At 43.5% G+C, this 26841-nt stretch overlaps 2 protein-coding genes across 3 annotated transcripts in view; one reads left to right on the plus strand and one right to left on the minus strand.

The window, feature by feature from the left end:
- The first annotated feature begins 318 nt into the window (after positions 1 to 318).
- On the plus strand, positions 319 to 1622 carry LOC138784194 (uncharacterized). Its single transcript, XM_069959704.1, has 2 exons — positions 319 to 594; positions 735 to 1622. Exons 1-2 carry the CDS (start codon positions 319 to 321, stop codon positions 1620 to 1622), a joined length of 1164 nt encoding a protein of 387 aa, XP_069815805.1.
- An 822-nt stretch (positions 1623 to 2444) lies between these two features.
- LOC138784739 (uncharacterized) overlaps positions 2445 to 26841 on the minus strand; it is a 57240-nt gene continuing 32843 nt past the window's right edge. The window contains exons 2-5 of one of the 2 annotated variants that reach the window (XM_069960409.1): positions 4058 to 4349; positions 3816 to 3969; positions 3100 to 3307; positions 2445 to 3020 (exon numbers count right to left, since the gene is read on the minus strand). In XM_069960409.1, the coding sequence (XP_069816510.1) occupies positions 2598 to 3020; positions 3100 to 3307; positions 3816 to 3969; positions 4058 to 4229 (957 nt within the window). In that variant the 5' untranslated portion in view covers positions 4230 to 4349 and the 3' untranslated portion in view covers positions 2445 to 2597. Of the gene's footprint in view, positions 3021 to 3094; positions 3308 to 3815; positions 3970 to 4057; positions 4350 to 26841 lie in introns of both variants that reach the window. The other variant, XM_069960410.1, reaches the window with a different exon arrangement.

Here is a 26841-nt window from a genome sequence, read left to right on the forward strand (position 1 = left end):
TATGCACACGTTCAGTATTTTTTTCTGGTCCTGAAACAACCCTTGAGAAATTGCGGATTGGACATCCGTATTCCATCCGTATTCCATCCGTATTCCATCCATATTTCCGTAAATCCGTTTTTGCTGCTGACTGCTTTATACAAGTGATTAAAGTTGAGTAGGTTAAAAAAAAAGGTTGCCAAACCCCTAAAATAAGTCACATGATCGCTTGTCAGCCATTTTACTTTGCCATTTCTGGTTTGCTTTGCTGTGAGACAGTTCTGTTATTTACCTCTGCTTGTCTAGCTTTGGTTTTTGACTTTACTTATCACCGTGAAGATGACCGATCAAGTAGCTGATGAAGCACTCCTGACCTGGCTTGTTTCCCGGTGCTTTGGAGAGCAGGACACGCTTAAAGAAGAGCCGAGGAGAAAGCGTCGGAGATACTGGGTACACCCCATTGTCTCTGCGCGCCCGGAAAGGGGACAGTTTTATCAGCTGTACACCGACCTGCGAAGGTATCCTGACAAGTTCCAGAACTATTGCCGGATGACCATTGCGACCTTTGATCGCCTCCTTGCTGACCTGCGTCCAGGACTGCTATACCGGGATACAGTAATGCGAGAGGCAATTTCACCAGAAGAAAGGCTCCTTGTGACCCTCAGGTGCGTTATTTTAATGTTGTGTATTAAAATCCTACTATAGTTTCTTGAAAATTTTTAAATACTAATAATCTTTACTGTCTTTTATTGCAGATTTCTTGCCACTCATTTGCATGCCTGCATTATGAGTTTGCGTTGGGGATTTCCACAATATCCTCTATTGTTGGATTGACCTGCTCAGCCATCTTGGAGCGTCTGAGGGCCCAAGTAATGCCACCCCCCCAGCCTGAAGATTGGACCCGCATCACTGGGGGCTTTGAAGCAACAGCGCAGTTTCCAAACTGCATCGGTGCCCTGGATGGAAAGCATATTCGTGTGCAGAAGCCATCTAATTCAGGGTCCCTGTATTTCAATTACAAACATTATTTCTCGGTGGTCCTGTTGGCATTAGCTGACAGTGACTATCGGTTTGTGGTTGTGGATATAGGGGCCTATGGAAGCGCAGCGGATACTGGTGTTTTTAGGGCTTCCAGAATTGGAGAGATGCTGAAGACCAACCACCTGGGAATCCCGGAATCAAGGCCTCTACCTGGATCATCTGGACCTCCAGCTCCATTTGTGATTGTGGCTGATGAAGGGTTTGGCTTACAGACCCACCTCTTGCGTCCTTTTCCAAGGCGAGGCTTGGATGACCGGAGGCGCATTTTCAATTATCGTCTCACTCGTGCGAGGCGGTATGTGGAGTGCGCCTTTGGAATTCTGAGCTCCAAGTGGCGGGTAATGCAGTCTGCCCTTCAGTTAACTCCTGACAAGGTTAAGAAGGTGATACAGGCTTGTGTTATCCTTCACAACTACGTCAGGATTCATGATGCCACAGTCATCCCGGAGGAACAAATGTCAGCCATGCAGTCTGCCGCCATCCCGTTGGAAGGGAACCTGCAAGGAAGGCCTGGATCGTCAGGATTGGCTGTCCGGGACTTTTACGCAGACTACTTTCTATCACCAGCAGGAGCAGTACCATGGCAGAGGGATATCTGTTAAGAGACTTTGATTCTGGACTGGTGCTTCAAGTTCTATTAGTTAGTTTAGTTTTGGTTCCTGTGTTAGTTAGTTAGGGACTCGCAGTAGATGAGGCCCCTTGACGTGGGCTGCGAGCTTGCGATATTTGTGTCCACATTTTCCAAATAAGTAATGTAGGCACAATTATCAACTAAGACCTCATCATCTGAGGACATATGTCAAAGTCCACGGGCCACCCTGAACTTTTTTGGAAAAGGAAAGGCTGATGTAGCACTATTGAGCCATTCAAATAACAAATGTTGTATGTGGTGTGAAATAAACGGACATACCATGATCGCAAACTATTTTTTTTTAATACTCCAGTAGAAACTCACAGATTTTTTTTACATCACAAATGCTTACATCAAACACAAACTCCAAACTTTGTGAAAGCTATGTTAAATAAAAACGTCCAAAAAATACTGAGAAAATGGAGGGGTAGATGCCTGCTCCACCTGTCGTGTTGACATTTTCACCAGCATGACTAATCCAGGCCAGTTGGTGGGGTATCCCACTCGTGGGTGCAATATATAAAGGTGTACTATGGCTTTTGTAGATTCACTACAAAATAAACTTTTCTAAAACTTTGTAATGTGTGTTATATTAGTGATTGGCCCCTTCCCCGGTTCCCCTCACCCCTACAGCAGACCCGAAAGTGTCATGCACTATACTCACGAGAATCTTGTCAAACCCCTGGACAACATCTGTTAATAATGAAGATGGTGGCCGGGGGTTTGCACGAATCTGGTGAGTGAAGTGCCTCACACTGTCTGGTCTGGCGTAGGGGGGGGGGGAACTTTCACTTACATAACACACACTTTAAAGTTCAAATGTGTTGAGTGAAAAAATTATAAACAACACACTACCCCTTTAAGACACCAGTTGAACAAACTCACAGATTCAACACCAATTATTAACTGAAAATCCAAACTTTAAAAAACTAATGTGAACTAACATTTACACTTCAAACAGATCCTGAGAATAGGGAGTGGAAGACGCCTGCTCTGCCGGTTGTGGTGTATTTTGAGGGCTTTGGCATGCCCAATCCTGGCTGTTAGGAGGGGTATACCACTCATGGGAGTGTTGGGAATGTGGGCGAGGCGGGTATCGCTGTATGGGAGGGTGGTGATTGGGGGAAGGAGTGTATAAGGTTTGGGTAGGGGTGGCGATGGTTGGGGTGCCCCCATACTTAAACATATCTGCAATTTTGGAGAGTTTGTCTGGGTCAAAATGTTTGCTAAAAGTCTCAACCACAGCCAACAGAGTCCCATAGCATCTCTGGCGTTTCTCTTCAGGTACACTGTCCAGTGCAACTGCCAGGCTGTTGCAGAACAGCTGGTTTGGCTTCTGCTCTCCACGTTTCTTCAGTATTTCAAGGACCTAAAAAAAGAAAAATATGAAGTCTCTATGTACATGTCTCTATGACCTGTTGACAGTGCTTAGAAGAGCCTTACCTCACCTCACTGTCAATTTGTGATTTGGTTGACACCACATTACGGTTTTCTCTCCTACGACATGGGTAAACTTGCACTGATTCAGCCGGAGATGTGTCCAAGTTTTCAGCAGCCTCCATGGATTCCTCCTCCCTTGAATCCGGAACTTCTTTCTCCTGATTTCCTTGGGAGCTACCAGAAGCCTCATCTTCTGCTACCAGATTATCAGATGTTCTACAAAGATGTAATAAAAACTTTATAATAAAAAATGGACATTCTAGCCATGCTGTGGGTTGTAGTTTCAGAGGAGGGGCAGTATAGGTATGGTGGGGGTTGTAGTTTCACAGGAGGGGCAGTTTAGGTATGGTGGGGGTTGTAGTTTCACAGGAGGGGCAGTTTAGGTATGGTGGGGGTTGTAGTTTCACAGGAGGGGCAGTTTAGGTATGGTGGGGGTTGTAGTTTGACAGGGGGGCAGTTTAGGTATGGTGGGGGTTGTAGTTTCACAGGAGGGGCAGTTTAGGTATGGTGGGGGTTGTAGTTTCACAGGAGGGGCAGTGTAGGAATGGTGGGGGTTGTAGTTTCAGAGGAGGGGCAGTCTAGGTATGGTGGTGGTTGTAATTTCACAGGAGGGGCAGTGTAGGTATGGTGGTGGTTGTAATTTCACAGGAGGGGCAGTATGGTGGGGGTTGTAGTTTCACAGGAGGGGCATAATAGGCATTATTAATGGTAAAAAAAAACTTACGGGCCAACGTCCAGGACTTGTTTCAGGAACATTAATTGTTCTGTGTACACATATGTTCTCTTGGGCATACGTCCATCTCCACTGCGGCTTCTCATCTGCATCTCCCTCTTGAACTGATCCCTGCATGTCTGCCACCTTGATTTCAGTCTTTCCACTGTTAAACACAGTACACTTATGAAATACCAATAAAATTGTGCACTACATGACTTAAAAAACAAAACATACATACATACTGTACATACCCAATTCCTGTTTCTCTTTCTTGGACCCTGATGCCCATTGCTGGCCATAAATTTCATGGGCAATCTCAGACCATCCCTTGTCCCTTCTTGTTCGGTTCACATAAAATGCATCTCTTTTGTTCCACAAGTAGGGGCGTTCTTCTATGAGGTGAATGAGCTTCCCCACATCCATTTTTTATCTTCTCTTTCACTTTCTCTGTCTGTTTCTGGGTCCCACCACATGTGCTGCTGCTTTCACTTTCAATTCCCACCGGCATGTGATTCTGCACTTCCTTCTTCCGGTCAGTGGATGCTTAGGAGACAGAACCATGTGACCCATGAGTCATCCGTATTTTTTCACGGGAATACGGAAATACAGATGCCAAACATGTTGCAATCCGTAAACAATCCGTACGCAATTGATTTCAATGAGAGGATCCGTAAAAAAATCAGGGTCCGCACTAGGACATGTCCTTTTTTTTTTTACGGATTGATTTTTATCCATTTCTGCTACTGATCGTGTGAATGGCCCAATAGACTTCAATGTGCACTAACTCGGATACGGAAATATGGATCCGTAAATTACGGAACGTGTGAATAAGGCCTAAGGCTATGTTCACACAACGTCTTTTCAGCTCCGTTTAAAATGACGTCCGTCATTTTGAGCCTAAAATGATGGACGCCACTTCGCTGCCTGGCCTCCCCGGCTGCTGGTACATTATTCTAGTTTGCGTTTACTAATTGCCCTTTGGGTGTGTTTTTACTTGAAAAGTCCATTGACGGACGGTGAAAAAAGAAAAATTGCATCTAAACACCAAAAATATAACGTTCGCTGTTTGCAATAGATGTTCAAAAATAATTGACATGATCATTATTTTGACATCCTCACAGAAAACGTTCGTTTTCTACATTGTGTCCATTGGACGTCCGTCATTCCATTGACTTCTATGCATTACATTGAAGTAGAGATGAGCGAATCGGGTTAAGGTTCGAGTCGATCCGAACCCGAACGTTCGGTATTTGATTAGCTGGGGCTGCGGAACTAGGATAAAGCTCTAAAGTTGTCTGGAAAACATGGATACAGCCAATGACTATATCCATGTTTTCCACATAGCCTTAGGGCTTTATCCAACTTTAGCAGCCACCGCTAATCAAATGCCGAAAGTTCGGGTTTGGATCGACTCGAGCATGCTCGAGGTTCGCTCATCTCTACATTGAAGTCAATTAAATCATGGCAAAACTGATGTCTTTTTAAATAGAAAAGCAGGAAGCCTTTTCCCTTTTTTTGACGTTGTGTGTACAAAGCCTACCAATTTATTCCATACTTATTATCTATTTAGTCTCCTTCCCCCAGTTCTGAGCTACTGCTTTCTGCTGAAGACACAAAAAACTGGGTAAGTCTTTCTCCTCTTCTTCCCTATCTGCAACTTTGTAGCAACTTTGTAATGCTGATAAAGCCGGACAGAGACTTGTTTACATCAGCTGTCTCGGAAGAGAGTGTGGAGGAGAAGGAGATGTAGATAAAGGCTTACACACAGCAGCTCAGAACTGGAGGAAGCAAACTGAATGGATAATAACTAATATGGAATGACTTATTAGTCTCACCATGGGCAGCAACATATGAAAATTTATGTTTGAGTGGAATACCCTTATCACACAAAATTTAGTCGTATTTAGCTTTTATTTTACTGTGTGTGAACCCAGCCTAAATTACATAATTAGATTTCAAAACAAAAATCAGCAATAGATCACTAAGGCCTAGTTTACATATATATGTTGCATCCGTTTCCGTTTTTTTTGTAAAAAAAATGACCACAACTGATGTCACAACTGATGCCAAAAAGGTCATCAGGTTTTCTATCCGTTTAAAAAAAAAAAAAAAATATATATATATATATATATATATATATGAGTTTCTATCAGTTCTATCAGTTGCCATACGTTTATTATCAGTTGTCATCAGTTTTTTTCCTATACGGCATTACAGGGGGCCATCGATGTAGGGGGGCAGCAGCACACCAGAGCCCTCTACCTTGGGCAGCAGGACTTGGGGATATCCCCTATAGCAGGGGTAGGGAACCTTGGCTCTCCAGCTGTTGAAAAACTACAACTCCCATGATGCCTGGATATCCCAGACATGATGAGAGTTGTAGTTTTACAACAGCTGGAGAGGCAAGGTTCCCTCCCACTGTCCTATAGTGCTGCACCTGTACAGAGGAGTTGGGGGGCTGCCCACCTGCAAGGGGGCACACTGTTACAGAGCCAGAGTCACAGGGGGGGCAGGGACAGGGACAGGGACCTTTCTATGGAGGGAGCCGGAGGATGCATAATGCATACGTCTGTACACAACATGCCTCCGGCGCTTTAGTGGATGCCGGATGCCGGATAGCTTAGCAGGCCGTACGTCAGAACTCTGCATGTAGCATTCTGACGTACGGTCAGTCCGGCGGCATCAGTTGTAGAACGGATCATCCGAACTGTCCCTTTGAAAACGGGAAAATGGGATCAGTTCAGAGATGCGTTTCCCTTCGGTGCTTCTCTCCTGCACCGGAGGGAAACGCCGTCAGATCGCCGGATATGTGCAAACTAGGCCTAATAGATCAATAGATCAGTTTTATATTCCACCCTTTTTTAGTATTTGTTTTTAAGGAATTTAAAGTAATTTGTCGACACAGATATGCTATATCTATCACCCTAATGGGAGAAAATGGTGGGATCTTGCAAGGGGAGATAGCCTCTGCAAGAGATGGATGGAGACTGGAGGGAGTTACTGTATAAGGGTATTCTAGGTGGGGAACAGGGAGGAGAGGGGTAGTGGGAACATAATAATGAAGTCATACTTACCTGTCCACCACCACCACCACACCACCACTAATTGTCCCCCTTCGGTCTCCTAGATAATTTGTTTTCACAACACCACAGGAACTATCCATTCAGCAAGTGACTGCAGACGTGTCCCACCTAAGTCACTGGCTGAGCTGGCATTTTTGAGCAGGGGCGTGACATCATAGGACTAGGAAATAAAGGATGCCAGTAGGTGGCTGTGAGCAGTGGAGCTGCACAGTGGGCACTGAGACAGGCAAGTATCACTTCATTGTTTTATCAGTCGTGATATACCTTTATTTTAAAAATTGTCCAGCTATTTGCCATCAATATCAATAAAACAACCCATTTAATAAAATTTATATAGCTATAAGAAGATGTTATTACCCCTGAAGTACAGTAGTGCTGACGTTTCATTTATCAACTGCTTCAAGTACAACAGAAAATATGTCCCAACTGCATAATGTAGACATGCTAATAACACTTCAATTAACCTCAGCAAATTTCCACTTTATATAAATAAAACAACAGATGGATTAGTTATTACAAGCAATTGTGAACAATAGTACAATGTATGAAAAGACCAACATTACAAGCATCTGCTGCTGGAATAGGAAATCTGTCTACAGGACAGGCCTGTTTAAGTAACAGCATCTATTCGCTGTTATAAAGGAAATAGATCAGTAAGTTGCTTGGATCACTTAAAGTAAAGGTAACAATTTACCCTCTGAAGACCTATTGCTCTTGTGTTGGTACATGCTATTGTTCACTTTTGTGTTTTTGTTTTTTGCATTTTAAAATTTGTAACTCTTTCACAGAATCATATGAGGCTTATTTTTGCAAAAGTAAATTTACTTTTATTTTACCATAAAATGCATGGTGAGAGGGGGGGAAAAATCTTTGTGAGGTAAAGTTAAAAAAAAAAAAGTGTACTTGTATAACAAGACACAGCACCGTCACAGCAATGTAATCATCCCATATGGTATGCTCTCTACGGAGCTAGTCTTTGCAGGTAGATAAAACAAATGTATACTTTGTGGGGTGCTTAGCTATAGTATACAGTCTCTCAATTGGCAATATAATAAAAACAAAATTAGCGGCACTGTAGCAGTTCCATCGTTTCTTTATTGAAAAAATAGCAAAACATAAATTGCAGGTGAGACGCCAGTCTTAGCCGTGCGGTGTTTGGTAATTTTGGAGGCTTTCATTTTTAAACAAAGCATTTTAGGCTTAAACTGACACATTATCTTCTGGGTTTTCACGGTTACAACTACAGTATATCCAGTTTATATAGGTTTTATTTTACATTCCAACCTAAAAAAAGCTAAAAACTTTTTCAAAAATAAATAGGCATAAAATGCCAGATTCAGATCCTTTTTCCCTTTTAGTTTTGGAGCTATATGAGGGCTCATTCTTTACACTGGTACCACCTTGGTCTGGATTGGACTTTTCTTTTCTTTTTTTTCCCCTCGATTTTGGAATTTGAAATTTATTTTTCGTCCATGCCATTCACCGTATGCTATCCATAATTTATATCCTAATAGGGCAATTATCTATCTAGCTTGTTAAGGTATGAGTTGGGATTGGCTGTTATGGGAAATACTGAAATTTGTCTTCAGACAGATTGACAAATCTGGTCCATTATGTTAAATGTCCTTTTTGGAGGGAATAAGAAGGTATCTTTTGGTGTGAGCAGAACAGGGTAGGGACCTGTCATATGACCATTCCTTTTAGATCTAATAATGATGATGGTTTTGCTGTTGATGGCAGAGATGCAGCTCAGTGCACAAATAAGCATATTTCTGTATACTGCAGGTGTATAAAAGGTATATGCAGGGGCGGGCTGGGCCGGGGGGCAGGGGGGCACATGCCCCCCGGGCCGGTCTTCCCCCAGTTGTCAGGGCCGCATGGCTGCTGACAGCTGGCTGGAGTCCTCAGTGCCTCCCCTGCTTACAGCCCCGGCCCTCTTCTGTCATATTTACCTGTGGCTGTGGTGGATCCGGACTGTGATGGAAGCGGCCGCCGAAGCCCCGCCCCCATGCCGGTAAGCCCCGCCCCCTGTATGGCCACTATGCTTTCTATAAGCCTAAGAGGCTTATGGTAAAAAGCAAACTGCTGTAGGCAGTACCTTCCTCCGGCCACCAGAGGCCGCTCTCTCCTCCCAGCTGGTTCTCCTGTGTCTGGGCTAGAAGAGCCTGAAGACAGAGAAGATGGTGTCTGCAGCAAGCAAGGTACCTACACAGCAGGCCATAGGGCAGGGGGAGGGAACCAAGGCCCTCCAGCTGCTGCAAAACTACAACTCCCATCATAGCTGGAGAGCCATAGGCTGTCCATGGATGATGGGAGTTGTAGTTTTGCAACAGCTGAAGAGCCAAGGTTCCCCCTCCCTGACATAGAGGATACATATATACAGGAGACATACACAGGAGGATACATATATACAGGAGACCTACACAGGAGGATACATATATACAGGAGACCTACACAGGAGGATACATATATACAGGAGACCTACACAGGAGGATACATATATACAGGAGACCTACACAGGAGGATACATATATACAGGAGGAGACATACAGAGGGGTACATAGAGGATACATATATACAGGAGAAGACATATATACAGGGGTACATAGAGGATACATATATACAGGAGACCTACACAGGAGGATACATATATACAGGAGGAGACATACAAAGGGGTACATAGAGCATACATATATACAGGAGGAGGCAAATATACAGGGGTACATAGAGGATACATAAATACAAGAGGAGACATACTGAGGAGTATATAGAGGATACATATATACAGGAGGAGACATACAGAGGATACATATATACAGGAGGAGGCATATATACAGGGGTACATAGAGGATACATATATACAAGAGGAGACATACTGAGGAGTATATAGAGGATACATATATACAGGAGGAGACATACAGAGGGGTACATAGAGGATACATATATACAGGAGGAGACATATATACAGGGGTACATAGAGGATACATATATACAAGAGGAGACATACTGAGGAGTATATAGAGGATACATATATACAGGAGGAGACATACAGAGGGGTACATAGAGGATACATATATACAGGAGGAGACATATATACAGGGGTACATAGAGGATACATATATACAGGAGGATACATATATACAGGAGGAGACATACAAAGGGGTACATAGAGCATACATATATACAGGAGGAAGCATATATACAGGGGTACATAGAGGATACATATATACAGGAGGAGGCATATATACAGGGGTACATAGAGGATACATATATACAAGAGGAAACATACTGAGGAGTATATAGAGGATACATATATACAGGAGGAGACATACAGAGGGGTACATAGAGGATACATATATACAGGAGGAGACATATATACAGGGGTACATAGAGGATACATATATACAGGAGGAGACATATACAGGGGTACATAGAGAAAAAGAAATGGTGTGGAGACAGCATCCATCCAGTGAAAAAATATTTTTACTTTATTTTAAGCCATTGCATATAAAAAGATTAACGACGATTCGGCTCTAACACTTGAGAAAGGCTCAGGAGTGTTAGAGCCGAAACGTCGGTAATCTTTTTATATGCAATGGCTTAAAATAAAGTAAAAATATTTTTTCACTGGATGGATGCTGTCTCCACACCATTTCTTTTTCGCTATTGAGTATCAGGTGTGGGCCCACCTGACGGAGACTGTGCATCCCTGGGAGGTTCCGCTGTTCCAACCTTGGACTTTACCAGGGGTACATAGAGGATACATACATACAGGAGGAGACATATATACAGGAGGAGACATACAGAGGATACATATATACAGGAGGAGACATATATACAGTGGTACATAGAGGATACATACATACAGGAGGAGACTTATATACAGGAGGAGACATACAGAGGATACATATATACAGGAGGAGACATATATACAGGAGGAGACATACAGAGGATACATATATACAGGAGGAGACATATATACAGGGGTGCATAGAGGATACATACATACAGAGGAGTTAGGGCTGGGCGATTAATCAAATTAATTTGCCCAGAAGGTTAGAATCAATTTCGATTAAAACCGTAAATTCAATTTTCACAAAAAATCATTGCAGGTGGAGCAGCGTAGAGTGACGGGTTGGCGGCCGGGCAAGAGGTGCAGGTCAAGCAGGCGGCGCGGAGGTGAGGTGCATGGCGGGCGGCGGTGCGTGGAGTGTCGGGCCGGAGGTGAGGTGCAGGGCGGTCGGCAGTCCGCCTAACAGAGCCGCGACTGACCTACCCCAGCTATACATATCATGTCCTGCTCCCCTCCCGGCCACACGTGCAGGTCCCCGGTCTCTGGAGGAGGCTGCAGGGACTGTAGTGGTGATAACGTTGCTTCGGGTCCTGGAGCTGAACAGCGGGATCTGCATCCCCCGATCCCGCTGTACAGCTCCAGTAATGGCAGTGACGCTATCACCTCTACAGTCCCTGTGGCCTGCTTCAGAGACCGGGGACCTGCACGTGTGGCCGGGAGGGGAACCTGTGTGCCGGGGTGAGAGGAGGAGGGATATGTGCACTCCTGCCCCAATCACCCCCAGCTGCCCAATCCCTCTAGAGTCACCCCCAGTCTGCCTCAGTCCCCCTCTGTCACCCCCAGCTGCCCCAGTCCCCCTAAGAGTCACCCCCAGTCCCCCTCAGTCATCCACAGTCTGCCCAGTCCCCCTCAGTCACCCCAGTCTGCCCCAGTCCCTCTCAGTCATCCACAGTCTGCCCAGTCCCCCCTCAGTCGCCCAAGTCTGCCCCAGTCCCCCTTCAGTCACCCCCAGTCTGCCCTAGTCCTCATTCAGTCAACTCCAACTGCCCCAGTCCCGCTCAAGTCAACCCCAGTTTGCCCCAGTCCCCCTCAGTCACCCCCAGCTGCCCTACTCACCCCCCAGTTTGCCCCGTACACCCCCAGCTCTCCCAGTCATCCCCAGCTGCCCCAGTTTCCCCCAGTATGCCCCTGTCACCTCTCATCTATACCTTCATTCCTACTACACCCCTCATCTTTACCTGTACTACTACAGCCCACATCTATACCTGTACTACTAATCCCCCTCATCAGTATTACTAATACCCCCCATATCTATACCTGTACTACCTCACCCCTCCTCTTTACCTGTACTACTACACCCATTATCCACTATACCTCCACTACTACACTCTACCTAGATGGAGGCACCATGTGTCCCGCTACCCCCCCCCCCTCGCTTATCCCGGAAATGCCCCTGCCTGCATGTGTCCCTGCTACATAGAGAATACATATATACAGGAGGGCATAGAGGATACATATATACAGGAGTACATAGTGGATACATATATACAGCAGTAAATAGAGGATACATGTATACAGCAGTACATAGAGGATACATATATACAGGGGGAGGCATATATACAGCAGTACATAGAGGATACATATATACAGGGGGAGGCATATATACAGTAGTACATAGAGGATACATATATATATATATACAAGAGTACATAGAGTATACATATATATACAGGAGTACATAGAGGAGGCATATATACAGGAGGACATAGAGGATACATATATACAGCAGTACATAGAGGAGACGTATATACAGAAGTATATAGATGATACATATATACAAGAGGAGACCTACACAGGAGTACATAGAGGAGACATATATACAGAAGTACATCGAGTGATATAAACTATTGTAAAAATACAGTAACCCCAGCTTTCCTAGCATCTTGCGTAGTAGTCAGTATAATGAGGGTCAGGCAGCTTTCCCAGCATCTTGTATTTGTAGTCAGTATAATGGAGGTCACCCAGCTTTCCCACCATCTTATCCTCAGTATAATGGAGGTCACCCAGCTTTCCCACCATCTTATCCTCAGTATAATGGAGGTCACCCAGCTTTCCCACCATCTTATACTCAGTATAATGGAGGTCACCCAGCTTTCCCACCATCTTATCCTCAGTATAATGGAGGTCACCCAGCTTTCCCACCATCTTATACTCAGTATGATGGAGGTCACCCAGCTTTCCCACCATCTTATACTCAGTATGATGGAGGTCACCCAGCTTTCCCACCATCTTATACTCCGTATGATGGAGGTCACCCAGCCTTCCAGCATCTTGTACACAGTTTTATGGGGGTCACCAGCTTTTCCACCATCTTATACTTAGTATGATGGAGGTCACCCAGCTTTCCAGCATCTTGTACACAGTATTATGGGGGTCACCAGCTTTTCCACCATCTTATACTCAGTAGGATGGAGGTCACCCAGCTTTCCCAGCATCTTATACAAAATATGATGGAGGTCACACAGCTTTCCCAGTATCTTGTAGTCAGTATGATGGAGGTTACCCAGCTTTCCCACCATCTTATACTCAGTATGACGGGGGTCACCCAGCTTTCCCACCATCCTATACTCAGTATAATGGAGGTCACCCAGCTTTCACAGCATCTTATACTTAGTATCATGGAGGTCACCCAGCTTTCCCAGCATCTTATAATCAGTATGATGGAGGTCACACAGCTTTCCCACCATCTTATACTCAGTATGATAGAGGTCACCCAGCTTTCCCACCATCCTAAACTCAGTATAATGGAGGTCACCCAGCTTTCACAGCATCTTATACTCAGTATCATGGAGGTCACCCAGCTTTCCCAGCATCTTATACTCAGTATGATGGAGGTCACCCAGCTTTCCAGCATCTTGTACTCAGTATGATAGAGGTCACCCAGCTTTCCTAGCATCTGTCTATGGGACCGTTCTGTGTCATCACTGAGCCGCCCCATAGACTTATACAGGAAAGTGAGTTCTGACCCTTTCACAGGGCACAGTAGGATATTTGGTCACAAATGACTGGAAGGACCGAAGATGTTATAGGTAAGAGGTAAGAGGCCAGAGTGGTCCTTTAAGGATGGGCCGCCAGCCTGCTACTCATGGGCCAGTGCTGTGTACTTGCCCCCCGGGCTAAAATTTGCCAGCCAGCCCCTGGGTATATGTGTATGTCATATATGAGTGTATAACATGTGCGTGTGTGTGTGTGCGTGTGTGTGTGCGTGTGTGTGTGTGATATGTGCGATGCAATGGTCTATACTAAAGACCAGAATTACATTTTCCTCTTCATTTTGGTTAAAATAATTATGTAGCTTTATAAATCGATTGTTGTAATCAACTATGAACCTTGTCTCCTATGCCCTTTAGGTCCCCTAAACTAAAGTGACAGATCATAATTGAGACCATTGCAACCCTCTATAGGTACATCACTGGTAGCAAAGCTGAAATATGCAATGCATTGCAACAATATCTATGGTAAGCATAGGGCCCTTTACACAGGCCGATGGGAGCTTACTCCGTCATAGGGAGATAGCTGACCCTTTTACTAAAGCCTATTGGGAATTCCTAGGAACGCTCATTTGCCCCATAATAAGCAGTATAAAGGGGCTTTACTCTACTTTTATTTCTAGTATCTAAATAGCGCCTTGCTCTGTCCCTCATTTTATATATCTTTCTGTACATTAATAAGAGATGAGCTCATCAGGGCAGATGTAAATAATGTACAATGTAGCATATAGCTTCATTGTGCTAACTGAATCATCTACATTCTCAGAACGGATCAAATATATTCATTAAATATCCCTTTTTATATTAAAAGATGCTAGGTGAACGAAACCTGAATATGAATTTCATGCATATGGCTGTTAGGATGTTCTGTGCCCATCTGATGCCGACGTATTTATGAATTGGAGACTAAAAGCCCTTTTATGTCAACTTTCCTTGCTAGCACTTATTGCAACATCCTCATTAGATTTTTCTCCTTTCTTTTTATCAGGTTCCGACCATGTCTCTTTTGTTCATTCTTAAAAGCAATGGCTTTAAAGATATCTAGCTACCAGTTCCAACTTTTTTTTTTGTAATTAGCCCAGTTTCAGGAACAGAAAAGTAGAATGCCAGAAAGAAATACAAAAAAGGGCGAAAAAAAACATTCAACAAAAGAAAAGATGTTCTCTATTCCCACCATATGCTGTTTCGATTATGTACAGCCTCTTTCATTGGGTGCTCATCAGCTTTGTTTCCATTTGACTTACAAGACAGCTGTATGCATGTGAAGCTGGCAGAGAAGTGTGAATAACAAAACATACAAAATACAGTATAGTCACAACAACATCACATAAGATATTTTTGACCAGAATCGAATAAGTAGCCAAATATACTGTATATACTGTGGGAATAATAAAAGTTCTTCAAATTAAAATAACTATATGAATAATTATTCCATTGTTTATAAATCTGCATTGATGTATAGATTTATTTTAAAAGATACCAAGATACATTATTAAAAAATATTTTTTGGCATCATATATATTTTGTTTTCTTCTGGAAATACTTATATGTATCTGTTAGGAATGTGACTTTGCGCTCCTCGGTCTGTGCCAGGCGGCCGAGGAAGCGCTGAATTTTTGTCTGTGTTTGCATATGAATTGTGTCTGAACTGTGTTTGTTTTACTTCAGCCACACCTGCCTTGCCTGTGAGACTTCTGGCAGTGCAGGGGTTACTGCACTGCTAGGTCTGTTCAGCTGAGCTTGGTGCTGGAATCAGGGCTGCTCCAATCAGCTGCTGGACCTAAGCTCTTACCCTGGATAAAAAGCAGTCAGATCCTCAGTTCCCCGCTGGCTATTAGTTGTCACTAGTCCCAGCTCCCCTACTCCTTTCCCAGCAATCCCTGTCCTAATCCCCTTGCTATTGCTCTGCCCGTGTTCTGACCTCTTGCTTGACATTTGACTATCCGCTCTCCTTCTGATTTTGTACTGTGTTGTCTGTTTGGTTTTGACCCTGCTAGTTGACTATCCTCCATTGTGTTTTGTTTGTCTGTCTACGTTTTGTGTATTCACCTACGCAGTGTAGTGACCGACTCCGTGGTTGTCCGCGACCGTTTAGGGTCGACTGAGGCAAGTAGGCAGGTGACAGTGGGTGGGTTCAGATCTAGGGTCACTGTCTCTTGTCTTGTCTACGCCTGCCAGTCCTGACAGTATCGCTTTGAAAGATTTAAAAAGCTGTCTGTTAAATATAGTAACATAGTTAATAAGGTTGAAAAAGACAAGAGTCCATCAGGTTCAACCTAGAAAAACCCTACTTTGTAGATCCAGAGGAAGGCATGTCACCCAGTCAATAAAAAAAAAACACTGGGCTCACCAGGAGTCAAATGCTGAGTGTTCAGGGTTTCGGAAACCCGAACTTACTGTAGTTTCGCTTATCTCTACTAGTAAATAGTAATAGAGATTAGTAGTCTAAGGTGTCTAAGTAGTCTAAGGGGAAGGTTAGACAATCTTAACTTATGAGTACTGCTAGATTCCCTTAAAAAGGAGAACTCTTGCAAAATGTAAAAATCCAGGGTGGGCAGGGGGTGGTAGGAACAAAATAAAGAAGCAATTCTTACCTGTCCAGATGCCCCTGCAGCACAGCGTCACCAGCTCACTGACAGCTGCCAGTCTGCCAGTTCCTGTATCTTCACAGCTGGGCAGGAACTAGCTGCTCAGCCAGTCAGTGACCGCAGAGGTGTCCCACCTCACTTTCTGATTGGTTGAGCAGGAATTTCTGAGCCAGGTTGTGACATTACAGAACCGGATGCTACAGGACACTGCTGGGTGACCATAAGGGGGGGAGCGGGGACAGGTAAGTATAACTTCTTAGTTATGTTTCCAATCTCCCCTGCCCACATTGAATTTTTACATTTTACTTGAGTACCCATTTAGGTAGCAGAATAAGCAGTTTAGCTGTTAGTGACTAGGAGATATAGTTTTGTGAGGAGGATGGGGAACCTGCAGTTGTGAAAGATGTCTATATAAGCATGAAATAGGTATAAGAACTTTGGCTGTTGAACCAATAGTTTTTAGACAGATGAGTTCTGGAGTGGTTAGACATAAAAGAGCTAGTTGTGGGGTGATAGCAATGGCCGGGTCACACATCTTATGGATAGTCTTTACAATCAATTCCCAAAACGATTTAAGCTCTGGACAGGACCAAAAAATGTGTGCTAGAGTGCCTTTGTTCGTACCACAACTCCAGCAGGTATCAGTAGCGGATAGACCCCATCTGTACAGTTTGTGGGGAGTCTTATATCACCGTATCAGGATTTTATATGAATTCTCTTTTGTGATTATTGAAGTGGGGAACCCATGTCAGTGGAAGAGTATTTTTTTTTCACATCTTCAGGGGTTAAGGAGATATTTAGCTAATCTTTTCAGGTGAGGATGAAACTAGGTTTAGTTGTGGGGTTCAAAGTTAAAGGGGTTATCCAGCACTACAAAAACATGGCCACTTTTCCCCCTACTGTTGTCTCCAGTTCAGGTGCGGTTTGCAATTAAGCTCCATTTACTTCAATGGAACAGAGTTTCAAAACCCCACCCAAACTGGAGACAACAGTAGGGGGAAAGTAGCCATGTTTTTGTAGCATTGGATAACCCATTTAGAGTGTGAGACATTACTGAGTGTACTCTGTGACCTTTGAAAAGGACATTTAGAGGGAGCTTCTATTGTCTTTTATTGATGCTGTCTACTGGTGTCACATGTTGCTGCAATGCGGCACAGATCACTTTACAGCAACCTCCTCTTATCACCACCAACGATACAGGAATTCTTTCTATTAAATCTTTCTAATAGTCTCCATTTGATCACTCAATACTTGGTCCACAGACCAAAATATTTAACCCCTTTATGACCGAGGTTATTGGTGTTAGGATGTCCTGGTCAAATCAATGCAATGTTCTTTCCCGCCTTCCAAGAGCCATGGTGCTTTTATTTTTCAACCTACAGGGCTGGTTGGGGTGTAATTTTTTGCACCGTGATCTCTAGTTTCTATTAGTGTCTTATTGGTGTAATAGAAAATTTTGGATTGCTCTTTATTAAATTTTCCTGATATATCATTTTAAAAAATCATCAATCCCAGTGTTTCCCCCCCCCCCCCCCCCATTTACGTCGTTCACCATGTGGGAACAATAATGTTATATTTTAATAGAGCAGACAATTCCTCATGCTACAGTATGTAATATGTTTATTTATTTTTTTTCATATTTTTATTTTTATATTAGTAATTATAAAGGAGGTATCTTAAACTTTTATTGGGGGGTTATAAGGGTTTAATTAATAATTACAGTTTTTTTACACTTAGATTTTACTGTAAAACATGCAATCATTGGATTGAATATACTAATGAATGCTATGCCATAGCATAGATCAGTTTTATCGGCGATCTGTGCATAGAGCCTTACCCCACCCCCCCTTAGTACAAGCGATTAGTCAGTGACAGGTGCTTAACCTGCCACTGACTTCCTTAAACACTGTGATCAATATAGATCGCAGCATTTAAGGGGTTAATAAGGGGTCATTATCTCCGCCCCAGACACACTCGTTTGTGGGACTGCTCACACTGTCACAGTCCCGCATGCATCAAAAGCCCCTCACTGTCAGGAAAGTATATATACACTCCTGCTGCACGGGGAAACAGCAACAGGAAAGTATATATACTTATTGTGGATGTGAAGGGGTTAAATGTACAAGTGGATCTTTAATAGACAGGACAAAACAGGTGAAGAATGGCCCAGGGTAGAAATTAGCAATGCAGCCCATATGGGATTTCTGCTGTTAAAGGACAACTCTCACGAAAAAATTTTTTGGCTTATTTAACACACATTACAAAGTTATATAACTTTGTAATGTGGTTAAATACCCGGTCTGGCCCCCTTCCCCCACTTTCCGACCCCCGACCCCCCCCCCCCGGAAGTTAACCCCTAGGCGACCTAAGAAATAGTTACATAGTTACATAGTTAATACGGTTGAAAAAAGACACATGTCCATCAAGTTCAACCAAGGAGGGGATGGATACAGGGAAGGGGGAGGGGTGATAGGTTCTATACATATGCATTTATATTATTTTGGTCTAAGAACTTGTCTAGGCCGGTTTTGAAGCCCTCTACTGTTTTTGCTGTGACCAGATCCTGTGGTAGACTGTTCCACAGATTCACAGTTCTCATGGTAAAGAAGGCTTGTCGGTACGTCCTGGAAGTCTGTCCCCAGACGACCCTGGACGTACCGGTACGTCCTGAGCTATGAAGCGCGCTCCGGAGCGGAGCGCGCTTCATAGCAGGTGGGGGCCGGCTGCAATCAGCAGGCGGGACCTCACCAGTAATAACACGCTGCAGCGATCGTGCTGCCGCGTGTGATTAACCCCTTAAACGGCCGCGGCGTTTAAGTGTGAGTGACAGGGGGAGTCCCCTGTCACTTACCGATCGGGACCCCCGCAGTGTGACTGCGGGGGTCCCGATCGGTAAAACGCACCGCCGGAGGTCTCTCACCTTCCTCCGTGTGGTCCGATCGGCGATCTGCTGCACTAAGCCTGCACAGGCAGGCTCAATGAGCAGATCACCGATAACACTGATCAATGATCAATCATCAGTGTCTAAAATAAAAGTATTGTATGTAGAAGTCCCCCAAAGAGACTTAAAATGTATATATAAAAAAAAAAGTTAAAAACACCAACACACAACCCCAAAACCCCTCCCCCAATAAAAGTTTAAATCACCCCCCATTTCCCATTATACAAATAAAACATATAAAAATAAATAAATATATAATATACCGTAGCGTGCGTAATTGTCCGATTTATTAACCTATAACAAGCATAACTTCGAACGGCGAACAGCGTACACGAGAAGAGGGAAAAAAGTGCGCGGATTACCGATTTTATGTTACATTATATATAAAAAAAAAAATTATAAAAATTGATCAAAACGTCCAATCTTCACAAATATGGTATTATTAAAAACTAGAGATCATGGCGGAAAAATTGACACCCCATACAGCCCCGTAGGTGAAAAAATAAAACCGTTATAAGCATCAAAATAGGCCCATTTTATTAATATTTAATTGCCAAAAAAAAAGGATTTCATTAAAAAAAATATATAAAACATTAGAAAATCTGTGTAAACCTGCATATGGTTGTGTTCGTACTGACCTATAGGATAATGGTATCATGTCGCTTTTACCATATAGTGCATTACGTAGACACAGGAACCCCCCAAAAGTTACCATATTGCATTCTTTTTTGCGATTTCACCAATTTATATCTTCATAAACAATATATTTGGAATTCCATCATACATGTTATGGTAAAATGAAAGACGCCATTACTCAGTACAACTATTCCTGTAACAAATAAGCCATTACATGGCCTTGTAGATAGAAAACTGAAAGTGCTGGAGCTCTTAGAAGGAGAGGAGGGAAAAACGAAAGCGCAAAGATCAAAATTTGCGCGGTCCACTGGGTCATTTTGGGCCTGGTCCTCAAAGGGTTAAAGAATGTATACATTACCTATTACAGTCGTCACGGTCCTCTTCTCCCGGGCAGCATCTGGTGACGACAACGTCAGAGCCGAGGGGCGGTCCGGGTCTTCTTCCTCCTCGGCGTCTTCATTGAAAGTGAATGGGAGAGAAAAGGCTGCTGGTGCACATGCGCACCAGCAGCCTTTTCATTGGCTGGAGCGCATCACATGGCTTCCAGCTTGCTCAGCCCTGATTGGCTGAGCTTGCTGGAAGCCATGTGATGCGCTCCAGACAATGAAAAGGCTACCGGTGCACAAGCGCACTGGCAGCCTTTTCTCTCCCATGGACCCGGAAGTAAGAGACATCGCTGGACGGCGGACGCAGGTGACGGTGAGGCGGACGGCGGGCAAATGGAGTGGCGATCGTCACGGGAGGGATGGTGAGTATGGTGTCTGTGTGTGTCTGTGGTTTTTTTTTTTTTGGGGGGGGGGGGGTCCCGCGGGAGTTGTCCTTTAAGGCCAAGTCCACTTTTATTGATCTGAAGGGCAGGTAGAGAACAACAGTGTGACAAAAAATCTAATTATAAGTATTAAAGATGTAAGATTATATATGGGATTAGTGTTGCACTATTGTGTTTTGTGTGTCATGTGCCAGCAGTATTGTTTCCAAAATTGTGTCCAAATTGCATAATAAATATGTAATGCTCACTTTTAACTGTTTGGTTCCTTAGTCAATATTTGAGTGATACTGAATTGATTGTATTCTGCTAGCACACTATCTTATAATGCACATGTCTATTTAAAAAAAAACCTTCAAGGCTAAAATATCTTCTGTGTCCGTATCCAGCGTTATGTCATAGTGTTTAGGCTGAAGTGCAGGGGAAAATTGTGAAAAAAGAGAAAGCAACTTTTATTTCCTAACTGCTGCTCATGAATAATATCTTATATATTCAGTGATTGGAAGCAAAGCTCCCTTGACGGAAAGACCCTTTAATATTGTTTTGAATTAAAAGCATTATTTTCACAGAGGAAGTTTTCACAGATGTGTTAAGAAAATATGTGAGAAACAGTTTGCCCAACCATGTGCTGATAAACAGTATGTGCTGCATCCCAAAAGAGAACCCCTCTCCATGAGATTCTTCTGTTCCAGAGAAATGTCTGTATTTTGTTGACATGGATAAATGGTATTACTTTCATTGCTACTATTTAGTGAAGTAGCAGGAACCGCATTGTTCTGATTCTGAGTATGGACAAAAGATGTAGATTATATTTTATGTGATATGAACAGGGAGGATATCAATAATAATGTATAGGACCTTTAAACATAATAAAAGGATCATTTAACCCCTTAATCTTCCACTTTAAGAACTTTTAAGTTACATATTTATTTTGTTGTTACATTTCCTAAAGGGTGTATATAATATATATATATATATATATATATATATATATATATATTTTTTTTATATATATATATATATATATATATATATATATATATATATATATATTTATATATACATACACTACCGTTCAAAAGTTTGGGGTCACATTGAAATGTCCTTATTTTTGAAGGAAAAGCACTGTACTTTTCAATGAAGATAACTTTAAACTAGTCCTAACTTTAAACAAATACACTCTATACATTGCTAATGTGGTAAGTGGTGCAATATCTACATAGGTGTATAGAGGCCAATTTCCAGCAACTATCACTACAGTGTTCTAATGGTACAATGTGTTTGCTCATTGGCTCAGAAGGCTAATTGATGATTAGAAAACCCTTGTGCAATCATGTTCACACATCTGAAAACAGTCTAGCTCGTTACAGAAGCTACAAAACTGACCTTCCTTTGAGCAGATTGTGTTTTTGGAGCATCACATTTGTGGGGTCAATCTCTCTCAAAATGGCCAGAAAAAGAGAACTTTCATCTGAAACTTGACAGTCTATTCTTGTTCTTAGAAATGAAGGCTATTCCATGCGAGAAATTGCTAAGAAATTGAAGATTTCCTACAACGGTGTGTACTACTCCCTTCAGAGGACAGCACAAACAGGCTCTAACCAGAGTAGAAAAAGAAGTGGGAGGCCGTGTTGCACAACTAAGCAAGAAGATAGGCACATTAGAGTCTCTAGTTTGAGAAACAGACGCCTCACAGGTCCCCAACTGGCATCTTCATTAAATAGTACCCGCAAAACACCAGTGTCAACATCTACAGTGAAGAGGCAGCTGCAGGATTTTGGCCTTCAGGGCAGAGTGGCAAAGAAAAAGCCATATCTGAGACTGGCTAATAAAAGAAAAAGATTAAGATGGGCAAAAGAACACGGACATTGGACAGAGGAAGACTGGAAAAAAGTGTTGTGGACGGATGAATCCAAGTTTGAGGTGTTTGGATCACAAAGAAGAACGTTTGTGAGATGCAGAACAAATGAAAAGATGCTGGAAGAATGCCTGACGCCATCTGTTAAGCATGGTGGAGGAAATGTGATGGTCTGGGGTTGCTTTGGTGCTGGTAAGGTGGGAGATTTGTACAGGGTAAAAGGGATTCTGAATAAGGAAGGCTATCACTCAATTTTGCAACGCCATGCCATACCCAGTGGAAAGCGCTTGATTGGAGCCAGTTTCATCCTACAACAGGACAATGACCCTAAACACACCTCCAAATTGTGCAAGAACTATTTACAGCAGAAGCAGGCAGCTGGTATTCTATCGGTAATGGAGTGGCCAGCGCAGTCACCAGATCTGAACCTCATTGAGCTGTTGTGGGAGCAGCTTGACCGTATGGTACGCCAGAAGTGCCCATCCAACCAATCCAACTTGTGGGAGCTGCTTCTAGAAGCGTGGGGTGCAATTTCTCCAGCTTACCTCAACAGGTTAATAGCTAGAATGCCAAAGGTGTGCAATGCTGTAATTGCTGCAAAAGGTGGATTCTTTGACGAAAGCAAAGTTTAATGTAAAAACAATGTTATTTCAAATACAAATCATTATTTTTAACCTTGTCAATGTCTTGACTCTATTTTCTATTCATTTCACAACGTATGGTGGTGAATAAGTGTGACTTTTCATGGAAAGCACAAAATTGTTTGGGTGACCCCAAACTTTTGAACGATAGTGTATATAAATATATATATATATATATATATATATATATATATATATATATACATATTTATATAAAGTCAATATCAGGGCTGTACTGCTTAAAGGGGTTTAACCTCTTAACGAAATCGGGCGTAAATGTACGCCCCGCACACTGGTACTTAAGCGCAAACGGATGTACATTTACACCCGATGTTTCCCCGATCACTGTGTGTTCACACACAGCGATCAGGGAAGATGGCCTGCTATAATGTATAGCAGGCCATCTCTGCTCGTCAGCACGGGGGGGTGGTCGATCGCTGACGATCGCTGCTATAGGCTGATCAATACAGATCAGCCGATAGCAGCTAAATTCAGCACAAATCGCCATTAGTGTGCTCCGGAAAAATGGCGCCGGTGCCACCCCCATGATCGCCGGTACTGGCCGGCCCATCACGGCGATCAAAGTGTTAAAAAACAGTGTCCCCATGTTCTGCACCCCTCAGCTAGGTAGCTGAGGGGTGCAGAACAGGTGTGTGTGTGGTGTAGGTGCACCATATTCACCTGATCCCGGCGTCCGGAGCGAAGATCGGGTCCCTCTGCGCCCGTCGGCTGACTTCCGGGTTCCGACGGCTCTTCGGGCTTCGGCGGGCTTTGGATATCTTTGGCAGTTTTGCTCTACTGCCCCCTAGCGGCTGATTAGTGAATATTATTCACTGATCAGTTGCTTTGGGTTAAAAAGACTGCTTTCTTGGCGTAGGTATATTTTTTCTTACTGTCAAAAAAACGTAAAAAACACTACATTACACCACACTACATGAAATAAAGTTTTACACTACACTACATTACACATTGACATACCCCATATATGAATCCCCATATAACGATGGTCCCCAGGGTGTTTTTGGCGGCGGAGGCATACGCTATTATTGCCTTCGACACTGAAACAGCCAGTGAGGATGAATGGGGTGATCCTTTTTCCTCCATTCATCCTCATCATACAGTGACGTGTCTGGGGGTAGCGTAGTGTGCTTGAAATTCTACAAACTCTGTGAGAGTTCCTCAGGATACACTTACAGATTAAGGGTACGTGCACACTGCGGTTTAGCGAAGGATAACCCTTTGAGCACATGCCAGCGGACTGATGCAGGCGCGCGTCTCCGCCCGTGTCATAAACTCCATCCTACGCACGGGCGGATTACGCCATCTGTCCAAAGAATGAACATGTTCATTCTTTGAACAGAGGGCAGAATCCGCCCTTGCATAGAATGGAGTGTGACACGAGCGGAGACGCGCGCCTGCATCAGTCCACTGGCAGGTGCCAGTTGCGGAAAGCACAAAGGGTTATCCTTCGCCATTCCGCAGTGTGCACGTACCCTTACAGTGTATGAAGGAAGGGACACCCTAATCCAGCCCCCAGATGCGCCCCCATCCTCCAGGTTAGTGGGAAGATCATTTGGGAACTAATCTTCCCACTGCTGGATAAAGGTTACCACCTGTACGGGGATAACTTTTATACCAGCACCCCCTCTTCAGGTCCCTCGCTGCCTGAGCTACTGTAGCTTGCGATCCGAAAATATGAGAAGCAGTAACAGAGCCCTAATATTTAGCAGCCATGGAGCGGACCCAGCACTTCTGGATATAAAGGACCCCATATCGCAACAGGGCAACATTCTCCAGGTGACATCCCCCACAAACGGGAGACCCCAGAAGTGCAGAGAGTAGCGTAACAGGGGCCTCTGCATACTGGATCGCTTCAAGGCGTACCACACGTCATTGGAGTTCTAAATTTTCTAAATTCTGTCCCTTATTCCTATTTCAGGGGTCACAATGATCCAGGGATTATTTTGATTGCCATTATGGAATCGGGAAGGAATTCTTTTCCCTGTGATGAGGCTACTGTCGTCTGCCTAACGAGGGTTTTTTGCCTTCCTCTGGATCAACACAGGTTGAATTTGATGGACACCTGTCATTTTCAACCTTATAGACTAATAATTGGCCTAATACCCCCAAATAAATAAAAATTGTCCCTTTTCCCCAGCTAAATAGGTATGGCTGCCATTCCCATTAGAGACTTGCCATGATGCAATTACAAAGCCTCTGTGCTGCCAGGACAGTAGAAACCCCCCACAAGTGACCCAATTCTGTAAACTACACCCCATAAGGAATCTAACAAGGTGTGCAGCGGGGATATGGCCCCCTGGTCACGCGCACATTTGTGCCGTGAAAATGGGGGAAAAAATGGTATTTTTTTATTTTCACGGCACATGTTCTACATATGTGCCCGTCACCAGTGGGGTCCATATGCTCACTGCACACCTTGTTAGATTCCTTATGGGGTGTGGTTTCCAGAATGGGGTCACTTGTGGAGGGTTTTTACTGTCCTGGTAGCACAGGAGCTTTGTAATTACGACATGGCCTCCATCCTCCATTCCAGCCTCTGAATGGCGCTCTGTCCCTTTGGTGGCTTTCCCTGTGCCCATATGGCACATTATGTCCACATGTGGGGTATTTTCGTACTCAGGGGAAATTACCCTACATGTTTTGCGCTCATTTTATTTTTTAAACCTCTTGTGGAAATGGAAAAAAATCAAGGCTAGACCAACATTTAGTGTAAAAAATGTTTAATTTTTACACTAAATCATTAATCTTGTCTTGATTTTTTCATTTTCACAGGGGTTAAAAGATAACAAAAAACACAAAATGTGTAGAGCAATTTCTCCTGAGTACAGACATACCCCACATGTGGACATAGAGGGTGCAGAGTAAGCCTCCAAAGGGAAGGAGCGCCATTTGGTTTTTGGAGGATGGATTTGGCTGTGTTGCCAAGACAGTTGAAACCCCTCACAAGTGACCCCATTATGGAAACTACACCCCTCATGGAATGTAACAAGGGGTGCAGTGAGCATATGGACCCCACTGGTGATGGGCACAAATGTGGAACAATGTGGGGTGAAAATGAAATATTAAATTTTTTACACTGTAATGTTGAAAATTTTTCATTTTCACAAGGGGTTAAAAGAAAAAAAACACACAAAATGTGTAGAGCAATTTCCTCGAGTCCGTTAATACCACACATATGGACATAAAGCACCATGTGGGCGCAGGGCAAGCCTCCGAAGGGAAGGAGCGCCATTTGGATTTTGGAGGCTGGATTTGGCTAGAATGGATGATGAACAGCATGCTGCATTTACAGAGCCCTCGTGCTGCCAAGCCAGTAAAAAAAAAAAACACAATTGACCCCATTCTGGAAACTACACCCCTCAAGGAACCTAGCAAGGGGTGCAATGAGGATATGGACTCCTTGATGACGGGCACATTTGTGCTGTGAAAGTAAAAAATGAAAATTTTTCACATCACATTGTTCCACATTTGTGCCTGTCACCAGTGGAATCCATATGCTTACTGCACCCCTTGTTAGATTCCTTGAGGGGTGTAGTTTTACAATGGGGGTCACTTGTGGGGGGTTGTACTGTGTCTTGGCAGCACAAGGGCTCTGTAAATGCGACATGGCCCGTGAAATCCATTCCAGTGAAATTCAGCTTCCAAAGGACAATTGGCG

The sequence above is a fragment of the Dendropsophus ebraccatus genome, chromosome 2 (genome assembly GCF_027789765.1).
Source record: "Dendropsophus ebraccatus isolate aDenEbr1 chromosome 2, aDenEbr1.pat, whole genome shotgun sequence".
Lineage (NCBI taxonomy): Eukaryota > Metazoa > Chordata > Amphibia > Anura > Hylidae > Dendropsophus > Dendropsophus ebraccatus.

What these genes read in the sequence shown, in the direction of transcription:
- LOC138784194 (XM_069959704.1), top strand. Translation starts at nt 319, where the DNA reads ATGACCGATCAAGTAGCTGATGAAGCACTCCTGACCTGGCTTGTTTCC. An exon ending in GACTGCTATACCGGGATACA is followed by an intron (nt 595 to 734) that starts GTAATGCGAGAG and finishes CTTTTATTGCAG; the next exon opens with ATTTCTTGCCACTCATTTGC.